Source organism: Salvelinus namaycush, chromosome 1 (assembly GCF_016432855.1).
Source record: "Salvelinus namaycush isolate Seneca chromosome 1, SaNama_1.0, whole genome shotgun sequence".
NCBI lineage: Eukaryota > Metazoa > Chordata > Actinopteri > Salmoniformes > Salmonidae > Salvelinus > Salvelinus namaycush.
Genome location: NC_052307.1, coordinates 64,152,562 through 64,173,183, shown reverse-complemented (window position 1 = coordinate 64,173,183; position 20,622 = coordinate 64,152,562). Strand labels below are relative to the sequence as shown.

At 46.6% G+C, this 20,622-nt stretch overlaps 1 protein-coding gene across 2 annotated transcripts in view; it reads left to right on the top strand.

The window, feature by feature from the left end:
• LOC120056142 (PH domain leucine-rich repeat-containing protein phosphatase 2-like) overlaps positions 1-20,622 on the top strand; it is a 50,071-nt gene that overhangs the window by 5,311 nt on the left and 24,138 nt on the right. For both annotated transcript variants that reach the window (XM_039004356.1, XM_039004349.1), the window contains 3 exons: positions 3,957-4,090; positions 16,019-16,209; positions 16,670-16,795. In XM_039004356.1, coding sequence (XP_038860284.1) covers positions 3,957-4,090; positions 16,019-16,209; positions 16,670-16,795 — 451 coding nt within the window. The remainder of the gene's footprint in view (positions 1-3,956; positions 4,091-16,018; positions 16,210-16,669; positions 16,796-20,622) is intronic.

The following is a 20,622-nucleotide window of genomic DNA, read 5'->3' as shown; positions in this document are numbered from 1 at the left end:
TAAATGGGTCATGTGGTTCAGTGTTGTGCAGAAGAAAAACAAGGTATTACATGACTGAGATTTGTAGTGAATTACACACCTTGCTGTAGGATGCTCTTTACCTCCCCCTATGATATTGATTTTACCAGCTGGAGCCCTCTACCACGTGAATTACATTTCTACATTCTATTAATACAGCTGGATATGCACTGGCAGTTTAGCACTATGCTGGTAAAGTGCTTTTCTGAAAAGACTGGATCAGCACAGGCATGTCTCTTTCTTTCTTATTTGAGCCTGAAAACCTCTCAGGTTTGGTTCTGTAACCACCTAGGCTTCTCCTCTCTCTCCTTAAGGGAACTCTGATCGAAGTCATTTCACATACAGGTGATACAATGTCAGATTTATCTCAGTAGTGCCATTTTGTCTCCTCCCACACCCTGAAGACTGTTGGATAACTGTGCTGCCTGGTGGAAGTGTCAACACTGAGTCATTTCATGTACCTTTTGATTTTATTATTAGTGTTTGTTGTATTCTTGTTATTACAATTTCAAGGCCCATAGTAAGAGTTTTTCCGGTACTTTGTATACTTTTTAGCCAGTAGTTCTGAAAGTAGCACTTAGAAGCCAAAAATGGTCCCAGAAAATGTGTAGATGTGTGCATCACGTTATTTCTCGCTCTCTCTGCTGTGTGCATCTTGCTAGCTGTCACTCAAATGCAGAGGAACTAAAGCTCATTGGCTGAAACTCTAATTGCTAGGGGGCTGGCCATACGTGGGGGACAATTTAGGGAAAATGGCGCTGCACAGCTTCCAGTAAAATCCCTTTCAAACTAGGGATTTTGTAGATAATTGAGGTAAACAGTAATTCTGCTCATAGATTATGCATGTGTGAACTACACTTTGACACATCTTGCGCAAAGCGCTAGGTTTAAAATAGATATATACTTCACCAAAATTCTGGATAATGTCTAAACACCCACATATACACAACAAATTGAGGAAAAGTATCTAGCTACCCAAATGAAGGAAAGGAGCTTTTGTGTCTTTTGAGAGATTAAGCGACTGTAGATTTTAGAGCCTCCTGTACTCGTGGCCACGAGGCGAGTGGATTTGTGAATAAATGTACATGCTTTCAGAGCTTGTGTGAATGGTCTACAGGCAGTCCTGTACTGACAGTCATCCCTCCGAGCCTGCCAGGGTTCTGTCTAAATCCTGTGTGAGGTGCTGGGGCCACGACTGTGTGTGACCAGCAGACATGATCCTGATTGTTAGACCCCGCTGGCAGAGGGAGTGTGGGCAAGGAAGTGCCACAGCAGCCACCAGACGCTGTGTCACCTCACCATCGCCCTGGTGTGACAAGGGCTGTGGCTGGAAACTAGTCACTTCTGCCTTAGCGTCATGGTAATCATAAACTACAGTACATAGAGGACCTGCGCTGGAAGTTAGCTATCAGGCGTTACCGACTAGGGTGGGTCTCTCTCTTAGAATGTATGGAGAGAGCCAATGATGACTTCTTCTAAAGTGGTCATGTGTAACAATTGCTTAACACTATGGGCTACTGTTTAAGATTAAACTGTAATGGACCAGTTAGGTTTGCTACTGGAGCAGTAGGGGGAAATGAAAACCAGACTACTGAATCATTTAGGAAAAGAATGCTGGCTTGTAAATAAGAATACTTACCAAAAAAAACGTATCACCTTGCGTAAATATTGAAGAACATCAATGGTACAATAGATATCGGCCATATATCCTGCCTATAGTTTACTAGGGTGCACCCAACTCTGTCTTAATCCGAGGGTCTCTCTGATTTCAAAGTTCAATAGCAATACAATAAACATGAATCCACTCAATTCACAAATACTGACTAATAAACCACTATGACATGGAATAGAATGTGAGTGACTGTGCCAAAAAAAACACTGAAAGGTGTTTAAGTGTAGCATGTGCTTATAACAATCCCAATGCAATGAATGATGCCTTGTAAGAAAAATCCTAACACACTGTAGTATGGCAGTGTAAATTGAGTGTTTTCCAAGGAAAATAAATCTTTGCATGCAAATGTTATTGATGTCCTGGGTTCAGGCATCCTTGGTAGAACTGAATCCATACTCAAAAAACCTGACCTGTTTTACAAACAGGATCCCACAATATATATATACCATGAGTACCTTTTCATATAACCATTAATATAGTGCTTAGCTTTAATCTCTTTCAGGAATAAGAAAATAAAACTTAGTCAAAGTGCTTTACACTAACTATAGCACTATAGATCACTATAGTTCATGTGGACTGAACAATAACTAGCCCGGGCAAATGAAAAGTACTAGTCTTTACACCTACACGTAATTTCTTATAAAGTAATCTAAAACATATGTGTACCAAAATTGATGCTATTTAGTCACATTTTATAAAAGTATGAAAACTAAAATAGTTTGCCATGCATGATCACTAACGTTTGCTATTTCAATTGATCGATAACTGAGCCAGCCTAAATGTTAACGGCTTGTGCGTATGCTTGGTTCAGTATGAACACGCACAAAATGCTAGAATTAGCTTAGCTAGCCTAATCGCTATCAGCTTGTTATCCTTTTGAGAACTCACCAAATCCTGGCGCCAATCTTTCCCTCAATCCCTTCACAGCACGTATGTATAGATAAATTAGTGTTAATATCCAGTTCTCGCTTTTTTTAGTGAAGTTTTATACAACTTCTCAACAATTTGAAACTTCGTTTTTCTTCCATCGAATGGCGGTAGCTTTTCACGTTACGTGAAGCTCTAGCTCTTTTATTTATTTAACTTTTTTTTGTTGGTGCCAACTGGTGTTATAACGTGAGGTTAGGAAAGGGACTAAGAGTATTTAGTTTTGATTGGCTCAAAATAAACTGCTCGTCATACAGCTTCTGACAGCTGAATTGTAATAGCTGTCAATTTAAACATATCAATAGTATAATATGATTGGTTACTGGAATCTCACTAGCAACGATAAGAATTCAACATTATTTGACCTGCGTTACAGATGCGTTAGAATAAGCAACACAATCACACACTGTATGCCACAAAGAGTTGTCAAATCTGAGGCTTATTTATTTACAGCATATTATGAATTATTGGGCAAAGCTGGGGCTTCCATAGACAGTGGGTCATTGTGAAAAATACCCTCACACATTTTATTGAGTGGTTCACAGTGGTTCTGGCTGTAATGTCTTCACGGTGGTTCTGTAGCAGATATCCTTGGTGTGTTCAGGTGCAGATCAGCGGTGTTGTTGAAGGCGTGCCATTGCCAGTGACAGGCTGGGGGTCACAGATTGCGGGCACAGCAGACCTCATGTTTGATAGCAGCATGAGAGGCCCTTAACAGGATTAGCCATGGAATGAGCTGATGATTTCATTAGGGCAATAAGGCAGAGGACTCACACAGAACATTAAAAGAAAGGGGTTCCATCACATCACCATACCATTCAGACGCATTATTTAGAGGCTATTGTTATTAGAGTGCATGTTGGTCATTAGCAGGTGCCTCATATGATTAAGGATGCTCTTCCTCCATATCTGACTACAAACTTTGGACCTGATACCTGTGCGGAGATAGTTTCTCTCTCTGCTTGATTGACATCCGGCACGGAGTCGGACTCTGTAAATGTTTTGATAGAGGAGCCTCAGCAATTCCCCAAGTCTGAAAGTGAAACACCTGTGTCCAGCGCTGCTGATTGGCATGACAGCTGTCCTCTGGACCTTACCTGTCATAACACAGGGAATGATGGCTTGGAATGTCTCTGCTTGTGTGTGAGTGTGTGTGCTTGCGCGCATGCAAATGTGTGCCAGAAATGGTTGAAGAACTATTCCCCTTTGGTTGGATTCCAAGCGTGGAGGCAAAGATGTACAAATTTAATTATACGTGTCGAGGAGAATCTGGGTGCCTGTTAAGGGTATTGATTGTGATTGGCGTATATCCTGACGGTTTCTATTTCTGTCACTGTAGGAGGCTGGACCCCTCTGAGCGCCCTCTCCACATGGTGTATGACTACCTGGCTGCTATAGGCTACCAGGACCCTCTGCGGGTTCAGAGAGAGGCGGCCAACTCGGACCTCAGCTGCATGATCCGCTTCTACAGTGGTGAGTAGTGACCCAGGGGGCCTGTCAAGGCTCTCCTTCACTGGGTTCTGACTGGACTCAGCCTGTTCTGCTGGAACCAGGCCTGGAGCCCTGTCAATGGACCTGGCTCTGTTGGTCTTGTTTTTCTGGTCCATAGTGTGTGTGTCGGTGTGTTTGTGATGACGTGTGTGTCTTTCCACTACTCTCCCAACTGCAGGGCTGTTAGCGCTACCCTGACTTAATGAAGTAGGCTTCACTCACCTGGATTGGGGTTTATTTTTGCGTAACCTTTTTATGCATATAACAGTCTTTGTAACTTTGGGGGAAAAATTGTACTCTTTCTCGTATTATCATGCTAGAAACCTCAATAGGCAAGGAAACTATGCATATCTGTTAATATTGTATCTCTGTGTCTGGGTCTGTATACTGTCTGTCTGTTTGCAGGAGCCAAGCGGCCTGGGCTTGTTGTACTTTAGCTTTCATACTGGCAGCAAGACACACCTCTGATCGTGCTGGCGGATCGGTCTGTCAGAGATTGTGGAGCAGTATTTTGTACTTAGAAGAATTCATGTTCTCCACTTAAAAGATTATGCTTTCTCTGTCTGCGCCTCTCTATACTTTAACACCTGAGTGAAGACACTCAGCTTCAGCACCCAGCTAGTCTCAATCTGTCTAGTACTTTAAAAAGAATCAGGCTGGTTTATCAGGGCCAGAGTGGTAAACTACGAAGCAAGCTAGATCCACTCAGGGTTTTCTGAAGGTAGCCAGCTTCAGTTAGCTTTCCATTCCAGCTCAGGCTTCATCCGTACTACAACAATGAATACTGCTCGTCTGCCTGCCGATAACTCTAGCACGTGGCTAGTCGAAAACCAAACTCTTCGTGTTTTTTTTTTAACCTTTATTTAACTAGGCAAGTCAGTTAAGAACAAATTATTATTTACAATGACGGCCTAGGAACAGTGGTTAGAGTATCGGGCCAGTAACCGAAAGGTTGCTAGATCTAATCTCTGAGCTGACAAGGTAAAAATCTGTCTTTCTGCCCCTGAACAAGGCAGTTAACCCACTGTTCCTAGGCCGTCATTGAAAATAAGAATTTGTTCTTAACTGACTTGCCTAGATCATTTTTTATTAACCTTTATTTAAGACCAAAAATCACATTTTTGTTTCATGAATTCTTCAATATAGTCAATTTTGACTTTGCAGCTGGCCAAACTAAGGGGAAATTGCTCAGTTTAGCCCCCAGGACAAGACTCATGACAATAAACGTCAACCTGTGGGCCTGGCTGGCAGCGTCACCGCTCTGTCACAGCCCCAACAGTAACTAACTATCCTTGAGTCACTGTGATGTATGGCACCAGATACAGGATGGATGTGGCATGCTGGTTCATTTTAACACACTGGTCCCCTTAGGGGGACGAGGAAGATGTATTTACAATCGTGTGATGTGTCCATATCATTGTCAGTCTCTCTCACACACCTCGAGTCTCACACTCCTCCCTCTTTGTGATCCTGTGTGGTAGTGGCAGGTCTAATGATCCTCTTATCAGTCCTGATAGGCTTTGCTGTAAGGGGAAGAGGAGCGGGGACCTGATGTTCTGTAATGCCTGTCCTATTAATAACCAGGTTGAGACTGGCTGGGCCTAGCACTGTGTTGCTAAGTCAGTGTCACTGTCTGACTGGCTGGGGCTGTGGCCGCGCCCATGCTGTGGTGAGAGACAGTGAGAATGAAAGAGAGAGAGAACGAAAACTAGAGGGAACTAGAGCGCGAGGGGAAGAAAGCGTGACACAATCTCTGGCTGGCAAAGCCTTCTCTTACACTGTCACACGCACACGTGGTGAAAGAGCCACTCCCTCCCCATCCACTGACTGCACATGCTCAGGTATTCACCACACAGCCTCGCGATACTTCCCAGAGAAATCCTTCTGAACATACTCAGGCTGTTTCAGTGCATGTACTGTCACTATGTGCTAAAATAGACTAAAACTATAGTTAAAGTGTATGTGCATTTTGTATTGAGAATAAAGCATGCCCCTCTTGTCTGTCTGGTTGGTTCTCAGTGCTGTAACTCTGTCTTGCTGTCGGCTCTCCAGCACATTGCAGACCTCATTCTCAGTCACGGTGTGTAGGCTACAGTGGGAACAGAACAGCGCTGGTCTCTCCGCTGCTCGGCCCAGTCCTGTGAGAGCTGGCTGTGCTGTGCCGTGGTGTTATTGAGCAGAGCAGACCTGTGGCCCGGAGGTTGGCCAAGCCCTGTGAGAGATCTCCCTCACCTTTTATTAGCTGCTTGTGGGAAAACACAGGGAACACTGGTACCCTGGCAACCTATCTAGGCTAGCAGGGTGGCTGGATTGGATCAGATGAGGACTCTCATACAGAACTATGGTAAAATGTCTCAACCCATACAGTCATGGGGTAACAAGGCTCTCCACCCACACATCTAAAGGGTTGTTAAAGAGCTCTCCACCCACACAGTGGTGATGAAATAGATGGGCTGTGTTAGTTGGAGAACTCCATAACAACCCTGTGCTGTACATAGCTCTTTCTCAGGTGCCTGACAGCCGTTGTCAGGGGTAACCTAACCTCCTGATTGAGCTGATGAGGGGATCTCTGCCGCAGCTGTAAACAGTACAGCCATCATAGGAAGGGTTTGTCAGTATGTTGATACTTAATGATGTCTTTGTAAACCCTTTCTAAGGCCTGCATAAAGGCTTCACAAATCAGTTGTTATAAGCATATGCCATTCTATATAAAGGGTGGAATAAGGGTGATCAGTTGACACATGACAAAGCACTTACCACTCTTAAATAGTTCAGCTTTATACGTAATTAAGTGTGTTTCTATTAAGGTGTGACCATGAATCCTGCGTTCACTGTGCTGTATGTTGGTGTACATGCCTGTGCAAGAGCTGTGCGCACCTTTCTAAAATGTGTTGGTATTCACACTGCAGAGGTGTTGAAGGGTTTTGCTAAGCACAGGTTTATGACTTCCTTCTCTCTTTCCATGTCAGAGAGGTGTTGATAAGGGAACATTGTGTGAGTTATTAAAATACACACGGCTCTATTTGTACAGGAATCTAACCTCCGAACCCCCCCGAACCACAGCCCTGTTGCCCACTCACAACAGCCTGCTGTGGCGCTCCAATGAGATGAAAACAAACATGGAGGGGGGAGTAAACATGAATAAATGCTGACTTAATAAAGCACTCTCTATGAAAACAGCGCTCCAGAGACCTGGGGGATGGCGTACAGCTGCAGCTCTGAGGGGGCATGTGAGTCCTGGCACTGGTCCACTGGGTCTGGCTTCACCTCGGCCGGTCCGTACCTGGTTCTGCTGCGGAGCTCTGGAGCTCACATCCAGCCTGGGAGCCTTAGTGTCTCAGCAGAGGGGAGTTAATCATATGAGGGCTGACCAAGTTTGTCAACTAATGAGTTATTGATCTGCCAGGATCTTATCAGAAAATGCCAATGAAAACGAAGTAAACAGCATTGAAGCACTAAGCTGCGCTGACAGGGGCCAGAGCAAACCGTAGGGGGTCCAGCAGCCAGGCCATAGAGCCCACTGGGCTGCTGCTCACACAGGGGCCAGAGCAAACCGTAGGGGGTCCAGCAGCCAGGCCATAGAGCCCACTGGGCTGCTGCTCACACAGGGGCCAGAGCAAACCGTAGGGGGTCCAGCAGCCAGGCCATAGAGCCCACTGGGCTGCTGCTCACACAGGGGCCAGAGCAAACCGTAGGGGGTCCAGCAGCCAGGCCATAGAGCCCACTGGGCTGCTGCTCACACAGGGGCCAGAGCAAACCGTAGGGGGTCCAGCAGCCAGGCCATAGAGCCCACTGGGCTGCTGCTCACACAGGGGCCAGAGCAAACCGTAGTGGGTCCAGCAGCCAGGCCATAGAGCCCACTGGGCTGCTGCTCACACAGGGGCCAGAGCAAACCGTAGGGGGTCCAGCAGCCAGGCCATAGAGCCCACTGGGCTGCTGCTCACACAGGGGCCAGAGCAAACCGTAGGGGGTCCAGCAGCCAGGCCATAGAGCCCACTGGGCTGCTGCTCACACAGGGGCCAGAGCAAACCGTAGGGGGTCCAGCAGCCAGGCCATAGAGCCCACTGGGCTGCTGCTCACACAGGGGCCAGAGCAAACCGTAGGGGGTCCAACAGCCAGGCCATAGAGCCCACTGGGCTGCTGCTCACACAGGGGCCAGAGCAAACCGTAGGGGGTCCAGCAGCCAGGCAATAGAGCCCACTGGGCTGCTGCTCACACAGGGGCCAGAGCAAACCGTAGGGGGTCCAGCAGCCAGGCCATAGAGCCCATTGGGCTGCTGCTCACACAGGGGCCAGAGCAAACCGTAGGGGGTCCAGCAGCCAGGCCATAGAGCCCACTGGGCTGCTGCTCACACAGGGGCCAGAGCAAACCGTAGGGGGTCCAGCAGCCAGGCCATAGAGCCCATTGGGCTGCTGCTCACACAGGGGCCAGAGCAAACCGTAGGGGGTCCAGCAGCCAGGCAATAGAGCCCACTGGGCTGCTGCTCACACAGGGGCCAGAGCAAACCGTAGTGGGTCCAGCAGCCAGGCCATAGAGCCCATTGGGCTGCTGCTCACACAGGGGCCAGAGCAAACCGTAGGGGGTCCAGCAGCCAGGCCATAGAGCCCACTGGGCTGCTGCTCACACAGGGGCCAGAGCAAACCGTAGTGGGTCCAGCAGCCAGGCCATAGAGCCCACTGGGCTGCTGCTCACACAGGGGCCAGAGCAAACCGTAGGGGGTCCAGCAGCCAGGCCATAGAGCCCACTGGGCTGCTGCTCACACAGGGGCCAGAGCAAACCGTAGTGGGTCCAGCAGCCAGGCCATAGAGCCCACTGGGCTGCTGCTCACACAGGGGCCAGAGCAAACCGTAGGGGGTCCAGCAGCCAGGCCATAGAGCCCACTGGGCTGCTGCTCACACAGGGGCCAGAGCAAACCGTAGGGGGTCCAGCAGCCAGGCCATAGAGCCCACTGGGCTGCTGCTCACACAGGGGCCAGAGCAAACTGTAGGGGGTCCAGCAGCCAGGCCATAGAGCTCACTGGGCTGCTGCTCACACAGGGGCCAGAGCAAACCGTAGGGGGTCCAGCAGCCAGGCCATAGAGCCCACTGGGCTGCTGCTCACACAGGGGCCAGAGCAAACCGTAGGGGGTCCAGCAGCCAGGCCATAGAGCCCACTGGGCTGCTGCTCACACAGGGGCCAGAGCAAACCGTAGGGGGTCCAGCAGCCAGGCCATAGAGCCCACTGGGCTGCTGCTCACACAGGGGCCAGAGCAAACCGTAGGGGGTCCAGCAGCCAGGCCATAGAGCCCACTGGGCTGCTGCTCACACAGGGGCCAGAGCAAACCGTAGGGGGTCCAGCAGCCAGGCCATAGAGCCCACTGGGCTGCTGCTCACACAGGGGTCTGCTGGGCCCCTATTACATACTGACCCATCTGTAATGGTCAGTGCCTGGAGGGACAGGTCAGCAGAGAGCAGACGGAGCAGGATTACAGTACACTACTTCCTGGTGTCACTAACTGATGAACTGAATAACAGAGGGAGGGAGAGGAGGAGGGGGTAGGAGAGGGATGGCACAACCAGGGGGAGAGGAAGAGTGCTCCTACTCATGAGACATGACCCCCCCACCCCCCGAGCAGCGTCTCTGCATCTCTCTACCTTCTCTTCTCAATATTATATGCAGATTCTAGATGTGAGTCAGCAATCAACTGCTAGAGATTTTCCAGGGTCCGACACTGGCTCCTCAGCCTTGAGTCATGCAAATCTGTGGCTTAAAGAGCTGGGTGTCTCGGAGGTGGATGGGATCCTGTCAGTTTAGATTGGTCTATTTCAATGCAATCTTTATTGGGAAATTACCCCTCCATCCTATTGCTGAACCATAGAGGGATGGGGAAGATGTGCATATCGGAAAGATGCTAGCTGGACTTTCTACCTTCCCATTGTTCAGTATCCAGTAAGCACTGCCACTGTCCCATAGTTCTGTCTGACTTGTCTGCATTATTCTGCTGAAGCAGTTTTCATTTTATTTTATTTCCCTAGTATGGAAGCAAGCTTAAGGACTTTATGAATTGCATTTCTCACAGTAAGAATAGGTCACGGAGGGGGCCTGCGCGGCTCTGATTTGATGTTATTGCCAAAAATGACCTGCTGTTCTGATCCTGGGCTGCAGTAAACCTGTTTCTGCCTCCACTGGCCCCCCACTGCAAACTAACCTAATCTATGCAATATTCTTCTAGTTCTCCCTGTTGGAGACAGAACATCAAGGCAGTTGTTCAGTCTGGATGGACGGACGGGGCTGTCTGGAGTCATGTCTGGCTGACAGCTGAAACGTAGTCTGGTTTGGGGGATTCTCAGGTGCTGATACTCCATAGGGAAAGTTGATGTACGAGTGTTGGGTCTACAGAATGCACTTGGCCCATTGCCACCTCCTTTGACTCTCGCTCTCTCTCTTACTCTGTGTCTCTGTACGGTAGTTTCAATGCCACAGGGGACAGTTTGACCTACCTCACTCCCCTGCCCATCTGGTGACTGTTGAAGAAAGACTTGACCACTGTCGCCAAGACTACCGTCAACAGGAGACAGGGACATTAGAGCTGAGGGACAGAGGGCAGGGGTGTGAGGGGGGTTCACCCAGGACATGCACTGTGATTTGTTACTCTGTCCCTGTGGCTTGGCAGTGACTGAGCAGCGGAAGTGGGACTAGGTTTAGTGATTAGGCATGTCCTCTCTCTACCCCTGCTGCCGAGGACTCCCACCCTGCTGCTATTGAACAGAGAACAGAGAAAGAGGGAGCGAGAACAGAGTTAAACAACATCTGCCGCTCTGCCAGACCTGTACACATTTTATGACCAATGAGATTGGTCCATATCATAAATCACTGGTGTGGGAGTGGCTGACTGCTGCTCAGGGGTGAAGGGGTAATTATACACTCCCCGACATACCTGTATTTATTTGGACAGTGAAGCTAAAACTTTTAATTTGGCTCTATACTGAAGCTAAAACTTTTAATTTGGCTCATACCCCTCAAATGCTAATCTCCCCTGTTAATGGTAATGATGAGAGATTAGCATGTCTTGGGGGTATGATCTTTGTGCCTTTTAACTTTCTCACTCATCATTATTCCCGATTCATTCATGATTATCTGTAATCATGGTAGCATCCACATTAAATGTAGAAGTGTTTAGAAACATATGTTGTTCTTATTTACAATAAAAGAGACTCCAAAATGACACAATACATTATTTACCATTGATTTCTATTGGGAGCAACATAATCTGTAACAGAATGAAAACTAAAAATGCATCCAACAAGATTGTATCGTATCTAGCGTGATGCTGTCATTGCGTGCTAGGAATATGGGACCAAATACTAAGCTTTTGACTGACTACTTTAATACACAAGTACATTTTTCCAAATACTTATGACACCTTCAAATGAGGGGACTAGACACATAGATTGCTTTAATTTCTAAACAGTAAAACAGATCTGTATGAAAATACCCTAAAATAAAAGGTAACATTCTGTACTGTTGCCTCAAATGAAAAATGTGATCTCAAATCCAAAATGCAAGAGTATAGAGCCAAACTTAAAGTTTTTGCTTCAATATTCAAATAAATATGCAGGGGAGTGTAGATGGTGCAGATGTACTAGGCTGGAGCAGACTTTGATTCCAAGTTACTCATCGTTTCCCTGGCAACTCTGACATGGTGGGAAAGCATGCGTGTTTGTTTTGGGTGCAGCAGTTTGCCGTGAATGGCTGAGACTTGTTTTCATTGTGATTGAATGAGAGAGTGATTGTCAGAAAGTGTTATTGTTGTGTTGGGAGAGGAAGTTGAAGTGTTAGTGTTCTCGCTATCCCGGGCACACTGCAAACAGTGGAGTTGTCTTTCATTAAAGAATGAACAAAGAATCTTAAAGAGTATGTTTTTGTGAATGTTTCAGGTCTGTTGGCTGGGTGTTTGAGCTGTGCTGACTGCTGTAAATTGTTGTACATTAGAGCCTAATGCAACAGGGGGGAAAAGTTGTGTGGTAATTGCGTACCATTGGTGATGAGACCACATCTGAGATACTGCGAATGCCATTAGCCTATATTATCAATTATAAACTGGGTAGTTCGAGCCCTGAATTCTGATTGGCTGACAGCCGTGGTATATCAGACCGCATACCATGGGTATGACCAAACATTTATTTTTACTGCTCTAATTAAGTTGTTAACCAGTTTATAATAGCAATAAGGCACCTCAGGGGGTTGTGATATATGGCCAATATACCACAGCTAAGGGCTGTATCCAGGCACTCTGTGTTGCGTGGCGCTTTAAAACAGCCCTTAGCTGTGGTATATTGGCCATATGCCACCCCCCCTCAGGCCTTATTGCTGAAGTATGATCTTGTATTCCCCGTCATTCTGATAGCATGAGATGATAAAGTACGTACTTTCCAACACCCTGTAGCAATGCAGCAGTATAGGCTGTGGGTATTTACACACAACCATGTTAATGGGGGTGGCCTTTTTCCTTGGCCAGAGCAGGGAGAGCAGAGCACAGCTAAGTGTCTCTGTGTGTTAAATTTTTTCAGCTTGATGCTGCTCTGTGCAGAGGCCTGCTCCTCAGATTTGGAGTCGAGTCCAGGGGGATGTCCAATTTAGAAACGCTTGTTGACATCTTGCATAATAGTCAGAAGATCTCGAAGTAGATTTGATTTGAAGGGCTTTTTAGGGCTACGGTTTGTTTAAAATAGCACTGTATTGTCATTGAGCTACATTCTGCTGCCATCTCTCAAAATGCAATCAAACCCCCAAATATTGAGTGACTTTCACTTTCCTCTTATTGCTGTAGAAAACACTAACTCTAGTTAGAAGCGGCGTTTTCAGTCTGGCCCTCTGGCTCCATTGTTCAGAGAGGGCTTACATCTGTAGTGTTTCTGGGGGTTGTTCCAACTTGGGTCATCACTGTGCGCTAGCTACAAACACAATATCAACCATTCCCTCTCTCACAACCCACTGCACCAGAGTCAACACTATTTATAATAATGAGGCAGTGTTTTTCCTGTGTGTGATGTTGGAGGTGAGAATGCTCAGTGGGACTCTGAGTCAGTAGTCTGAGATTGTATTGACGTGCTGTATTGGCATGCTGTGTTCTTGGATCATTTCACAGAGAGGTGGAAAGAAAAGGGAGGTGATTATTAGGTGTTTAATTCAGTTGGAAGGCGAGATATGAAAGTGAGAAAGAGATTTATGGGGAGGGGGCTGGTAACCAGCAGTTCATTGGGGGATAGAATGGGATGAGTGTGTGGATGAGGGAGGAATGTGGCTGTTTGTAGTGGATTTGCTGTGGGGCCAGTGGGAGAGAGCGTCCTGTCTGCCCGTGTCTTCCTGGCTGTATGTGGAGCACCTACAGGGCTACAAGTCTGTCTTTGACAGGTCAGCCTCCTTCACCCTCACTGACACAGACACAAAGAGGACAATGATGCAGCTCTCCCCCCTCTCTCTCTATCCCTCTTTCCCTCTCGATTGCTCTTTCCCTCTCCCTCTCCTTCTAAGGCTGGCTGCCCTTGGCCCCTAGGGCCTTTGTCAGAGAGAAGAGGACCAGAGTACCACAATTCCAGCACAGAGGGGAAGCCCGGGGATCAGAAACCTCTATTGATCCCCAGCCAGCGCCAGCGGCCCAGTTTTGCTGTCAAATGCCATTGTCTTGTTCATTATGGGTTTTCCAGACAGCACAAAGTCAAGCAGCCTGACTTCATTTTGATCCCTGGCCGCCACTCCTTAGACGTGAAAGAGAAGAAAAGGGCAGAGAGCGAGGACATGTCTGCCTGCCTCTGGGAGTTGGAGACAATGAGGTGGTTTTAAGAAAAACGCAGACCTTGTTATTTCAAGGGAAATTGAAAACAGAGGAGAAAAAAAAGCTGTTGTGTGCCCTTTGTGCTTATTTGACCAGCCTTTAACCTGAGTGTACTTGAGGCCTGGCGGAGCAGAGGGAGTGAGGCCTGCTGTTTGTGTCCTTCAGAAGCAGCATACTCAGGCTGCAACACTATCCTTACCTCCCTGCTACATAATTAGATTGAACGAGGGTTTTAATGTGACAAAAGCCTGACTCATTCATCAACCTGACTGATGCATCTGGGTTAGAGCATCTCTGAGAACAATCGCAAAGTTGTGTGTGTGTTAATGATAAGGGGAGACTGATTAAAAGCTAGGGACACCTCGAGTTGGGCCAATGAATGCTCACCTGTATCACCTTGTGTTTTGATCAACCTTGTCAGCAGCCTAGACATGCAGAGCCCAGTGATCTCTGATCAGATGTTAGAGGGAGTGACACTCACACCTTTGATCTCTACCATGGATGAGCCATAGATTATAAAGCCTTCAAACTATCTTTAGATTCCATCCAGCGAATAAATGGGTTTTGATACGTTATTACAGTGTGTCATAGCAGATGTTAAGCATGCTCTAGAGATATCAGCTCTCTATGTGGAGGATAATGAGACTATAGGCTGGGCTGATCTGCTGACATAAGAACACTTCCAGGAAGAGATGTCCTATTCATTGACTAATGCATAGGTGACATCATCGGGACCTGTTGATATCAGTGTGACTTCATGTTCTGGCAGCGTCTAGCCCTCTCCTTGTCTTTGTCTCTTGATAACACTACCCCTTTTGAGAACATATGGTATTAACGTAATGTTTGTGTACAGGGTGTGGGTGGGATGTATGTGCACTGTGTACGTACAGTGTGTGTGTGATACAGTGTATTCGGAAAGTATTCAGACCCCTTGACATTTTCCACATTTTGTTACGTTACAGCCTTATTCTAAAATCGATAGAATTTTTTTCCCCCCTCATCAATCTGCACACAATACCCCATAATGACAAAGCAAGAACACGTATTTAGACATTTTTGCAAATGTATAATTGAAAAAAAAACTGAAATACCACATTTACATAAGTATTCAGACCCTTTACTCAGTACTTTGTTGAAGCACCGTTGGCAGTGATTACTGTCTCAAGTCTTCTTGGGTATGAGGCTACAAGCTTAGCACACCGGTATTTGGGGAGTTTCTCCCATTCTTGTCTCCAGATCCTCTCAAGCTCTGTCAGGTTGGATGGGGAGTGTCAGAAATGTTCAATCGGGTTCAAGTCTGGGTTCTGACTGGGCCAGAAGGACATTCAGGGACTTGTACAGAAGCCACTTCTGCCTTTTCTTGGCTGTGTGCTTAGGGTTGTTGTCCTGTTGGAAGGTGAACCTTCGCCCCAGTCTGAGGTCCTGGGCACTCTGGTCCAGGTTTTCATCAAGGATCTCCTTGACCAAGGCCCTTCTCCCCTGGTGGCTCAGTTTGGCCAGGCAGCCTGCTCTAGGAAGAGTCTTGGTGGTTCCAAGCTTCTTCCATTTAAGAATGATGGAGGCCACTGTGTTCTTGGGGACATTCAATGCAGCAGTAATGTTTTGGTACCCTTCCCCCTCGACACAATCCTGTCTCGGAGCTCTATCTACAATTCCTTCTACCTTGTGGTTTTTGCTCTGACATGCACTGTCAACTGTGGGACCTTATCTAGACAGGTGTGTGCCTTTCCAAATCATGTCCAATCAATTGAATTTACCACAGGTGGACTCCAATACAGTTGTAGAAAGATCTCAATGATGATCAATGGAAACAGGATGCACCTGAGCCCAATTTCGAGTCTCATAGCAAAGGGTCTGAATACTTATGTAAATAAGGTATTTCTGTTTTGTCTTTTGAATACATTTGCAAACATTTCTAAACCTGTTTTAATTTTGTCAGTATGGGGAATTGTGTGTAGATGAATGAGGAAGACAATTTTATACATTTTAGAATAAGGCTGTAACGTAACAAAATGTGGGAAAAGTCAAGGGGTCTGAATACTTTCTGAATGCAGTGTATGTGACCATGTTCTTTAACTAACCCCTCTCCTCCCCAGAGTGTCCAATGAACGCAGACCAGCAGGAGCGAACCCTGCTGACGGGCGTGTTCAGCGTCAGGAAGGGGAAGACCCAGCTGCACAAGTGGGCAGAGCGCCAGGTCCTCCTGTGTGGCACCTGTCTGATTGTGGCCTCCGTCAAAGACAGCCTGACGGGGAAGATGCACATCCTGCCCCTGGTGGGGGGAAAGGTGAGGGGTTAGAGGTCAGGGGTTGGAGAGATGTTGTTTTCCAAACCCATACATTCCCCAGGGGTCAAAGAGAGACAGAGACAACAGCAGATCACAGATACAACAACACAGCTGGGACTGACAGACGGACAGAGGGGATGCACTGTACAGCACAATGAGAACGGCGTAAATACACACTGTGTTTACACAGATAGCTCAATTCTGATATTTTGCCCAATTATTGGCAAAAGAGCTGATATGATTGGTCAAACAACCAATTTGTTTAAAACAAATCTGAATTGTGCTGCCTGTGTAAATGCAGCCATAGACATGCACATTCAGGCACACTTAAGCACATGTGTCTCTGCCTTATATGGATGGAGCCAGTAGGCACCATAATGCCTTATAGTAGTTTCTTGGGAACATTGGAACATCAGTGGATGTGTCTGTCCTCCTCAACATCTCTGTTTTGTACATTCAGGTGGAGGAGGTGAAGAGAAGACAACACTGTCTGATGTTCAGCTCAGCCGGACCTCAGGCCCAGACATACTTTGTTAACTTCGACACACTGGCAGACTATCAGAGGTGGCATCGGCAGGCTTCAAAAGTAAGTGTGTTTACCTGTCAGAGTTGATATGTAGGACAATCTGTGTGCCAAAGCTTTGTGTATGTTTTCTCTGATCAATTTTGCAAGGTCTCTGTCAGGAAACACAGTGAGGGGTGGTCCTGGTTGGTTCCTCTGGGCTGGGAATCAGTGTGCAGTATGCTGAGAGGGCAGAGTTACAGAGTGCCCACTACCTGGTCTGTCATTCAATCATAGTCCTGCTGTGGAACACAGGTGACCTCGGTGATTGGCTCTGCAGCGACGACAGAGGACCAGCAGTGTCTGGCTTTGATTAAACAACTGGCTAGGAGGGTGCATGGGTCATTGATTGTGTCTGTGTGTACTGTCTGTGTGCTTGCACATGGGTCTCAGTACAACTATATGAAGTTAGTATCCTCAGCCCCTTTCTCTGTCCCTCCCTGGCTGCTCTGCTCCTCTTGCTGTGCCTCTAATTTCTGAATTAATGGCCATTGTGTCCCAGCCCCTTACTGGGCCCTAACGAGCTCTGTGAATGCCTCCAGGCAGAGCAGACACACAATGAGCCGTGGAGAAAAAAAGGCAACTGAAAATGAAAATCCAATTAGTAGTAGATCCATGCTAAGTCAAGGAGCTTTCTCTCCCTCTCTCTCCAGCTCTCTCTCTCTCCTCACTACCTACCTACCTACCTACCAACCTACCGACCTACCTACCGACCTACCTACCGACCTACCAACCAACCAACCAACCAACCAACCAACCAACCAACCAACCAACCAACCAACCAACCAACCAACCACCGTGGTGCAGATCACTGCGCTGGAATGGCCCTGTTACTACGGGAGCAGTTTAGGAGAGTTAGACATCAGATGTTCCTATGGCGACATGATTGGCTGGAGATGAAGACAGAGAGAGGGGAGGGCAGGCTGAAGAAGACAGAGGGAGAAATAGAGAGAGATGTAGGAGTGAGAGAGAAGACAGGTATGGAGAAGCAGAGAGGTGGTGCCTGAGATGGAGGGGAGGATAGAGAGGTATGGAGGAGCAGAGAGAGTTGGTGCTTGAGATGGAGGGGAGAATTGAGATTGAGAGAACTGGAGGGGCAGAGAGAGATGCGGGGAGAAGAATTAGAGGAAGGGTGGATGAGATGGTGGATTTGGGGCAATCCTCATGCCAGGCTGGACACAATCAAGCCCTTGTTTTAGTGTGTGTGTGTGTTTCTGAATCGGGGAGGGGGGTTGTTGTGATGGGGGCTGTGCTGGCTGGCTAATGGCTCCTTGCTCTGACAGTGGCCTGTATGTGAGTAGCTGAGCCTGGTGAGTGGCCTTGTGGCGTGCCCAGTTCCTCCCAGACAGAAAGGCTTGGAGGCTGTCTGAATGCATACAGGGAGGAGGGGGTCATCTTCCACAGCCACACACACTGGGCATCAAGGGCTCCCACTGCTGCCTAGCTAGCCTCTACCCCACAGGCTGCTCTCCTCTCTCAGGCCAGTCAACATGCAGGTCACTTCCCCAGCCTTTCTCTCTGTCTATTTCAATTTCTATTCTCTCTCATTTCCCCAAAACTCTCTTTCTTTCTCTCCTTCTCTCTCAACTGTCTTCATCTGTCTCTCTCTGACCAGCGCTTGATGGCCTTTTTAAAAGCTAGCTGATGAGTACTCTAAGATTTTGTGTTTGTTTATCCCTAAAAGCAATGTGACGACATGCTCTGCTGAGCAACCAATCTATTTTCTGGGGTGTTGCACAGTATGCAGTCCTGTGGTGGATTGAAGCGAGCATGTTTTCAGACTGAGAAATGTATTAAACTACAACCCCCAGACAGACAGTGTCCTCCCTGTGCTGACAACTATACAGTCTATCTTTTCAGAGCTGAAGGAAATGCTGTTCAGCTGCATTCTGCACATGTAGATAAGTGACCAATGACTGTATGAGCATAGCCAATGAAAAGCGGTGGCGGGACAGGGAGTGTTGAACAATGCAAAACATCTAGACTAAAATCAGATATAGTCAGGGGTGAAAGTAAGCCAGAGTGGTCCAGTACGGAGTCCTGGCAAAATAAATAGTAAGGGTTCACCGTACCGGTAAAACATGAGCCTGTCATAATAATTAAAACAGATTCCAAGAAAACTGTAGCCTATTAGACTATTTATCATTAGTCATGTGAAAGATTTGCGAATAAACTTGAAGAGGTGTGGAATAGTGCCGTTTGGTTCGACGATAGCACTGAAATTTTGCCAAGGCAGAGATGAGTGGCCAAGACCGAGACGCGCACAGACAGAGTGTACACATCAATTCAGGTTACAAGACTTGTAGGCCTAATGAAGGACAATCACAGAATGCCATTCGTAAGACTTTTGTGTTTTGTAACTGATGTCTCTTGGCATTTATCAAATGGCGGTTGCACAGTACACTGTATGGATGCCCGAATGATAGTTGGAATAGTAACAGAAGTCTGGACACTGAATGTAGGCTTCATATGTAGCCTACTATAATGTTAACTCCTGCAGAATTAAGTGTTCCTCGCAGTAAAATTATAGACCAAATGTACATTTTTGTCTCGAACAGGAGTGGCAAAATATGATTCAAATGCGTGTATAGTAGAGGTCGACCGATTATGATTTTTCAACGCTGATACCGATTATTGGAGGACCAAAAAGAGCCGATTTTCAAAAATATATATGTATATGTATGTATGTATGTATATGTATGTGTGTGTATATATATATACACACACAGAAACACAGTGTTAGAGAAGAAAGTAAAAGCGCAATATGTTCCATGTAAAAAAAGCTAACTTTTTGGTTCCTGGCTCAGAACACAAGAACATATGAAAGCTGGTGGTTCAATATTCCCAGTTCTTCTATTCCCAGTTAAGAAGTTTTAGGTTGTAGTTATTATAGGAATTATGACGCGTCGACTATTTCTCTCTATACCATTTGTATTTAATATACCTTTGACTATTGGATGTTCTTATAGGCACTTTAGTATTACCAGCCTAATCTCAGGAGTTGATAGGCTTGAAATCATAAACAGCGCTGTGATTCAAGCATTGCTAAGAGCTGCTGGCAAAACGGAGTAAATTTTGAGCCTGCTGCCGCCTTCCACCACTCAGTCAGACTGCTCTATCAAATATCGAATCATAGACTTAATTATAATATAATAAACACCGATATGTGAGCCTTTGGTCATTAATATGGTCAAATCCGGAAACTATCATTTCGAAAAACAAAACGTTTATTCTTTCAGTGAAGTACGGAACCGTTCCATATTTTATCGAACGGGTGGCAACCCTAAGTCTAAATATTGCTGTTACATTGCACAACCAATGTTATGTCATAATTATGTGTAATTCTGGCAAATTGGTTTGCAACGAGCCAGGCGGCTCAAAATGTTGCATATACCCTGACTCTGCGTGCAATGAACGCAAGATAAGTGACACAATTTCCCTAGTTAATATTGCCGGCTAACATGAATTTCTTAACTAAATATGCAGGTTTAAAAAAATATATACTTCCGTGTATTGATTTTAAGAAAGGCATTGATGTTTACGGTTAGGTACATTCGTGCAACGATTGTGCTTGTTTCCGTGAATGCGCTTAAATCATCCCCCGTTTGGCGAAGTAGGCTGTGATTCGATGATAAATTAACAGGCACCGCATTGATTTTTTGCAACGCAGGACAAGCTAGTTAACCTAGTAATATCATCAACCATGTTTAGTTAACTAGTGATTATGTGAAGAATGTTTTTGTTGTTGTTGTTATAAGATACGTTTAATGCTACCTAGCAACTTACCATGGCTTGTTGCTGCACTCGCGTAAAAGGTGGTCAGCCTGCCACGCAGTTTCCTCGTAGAATGC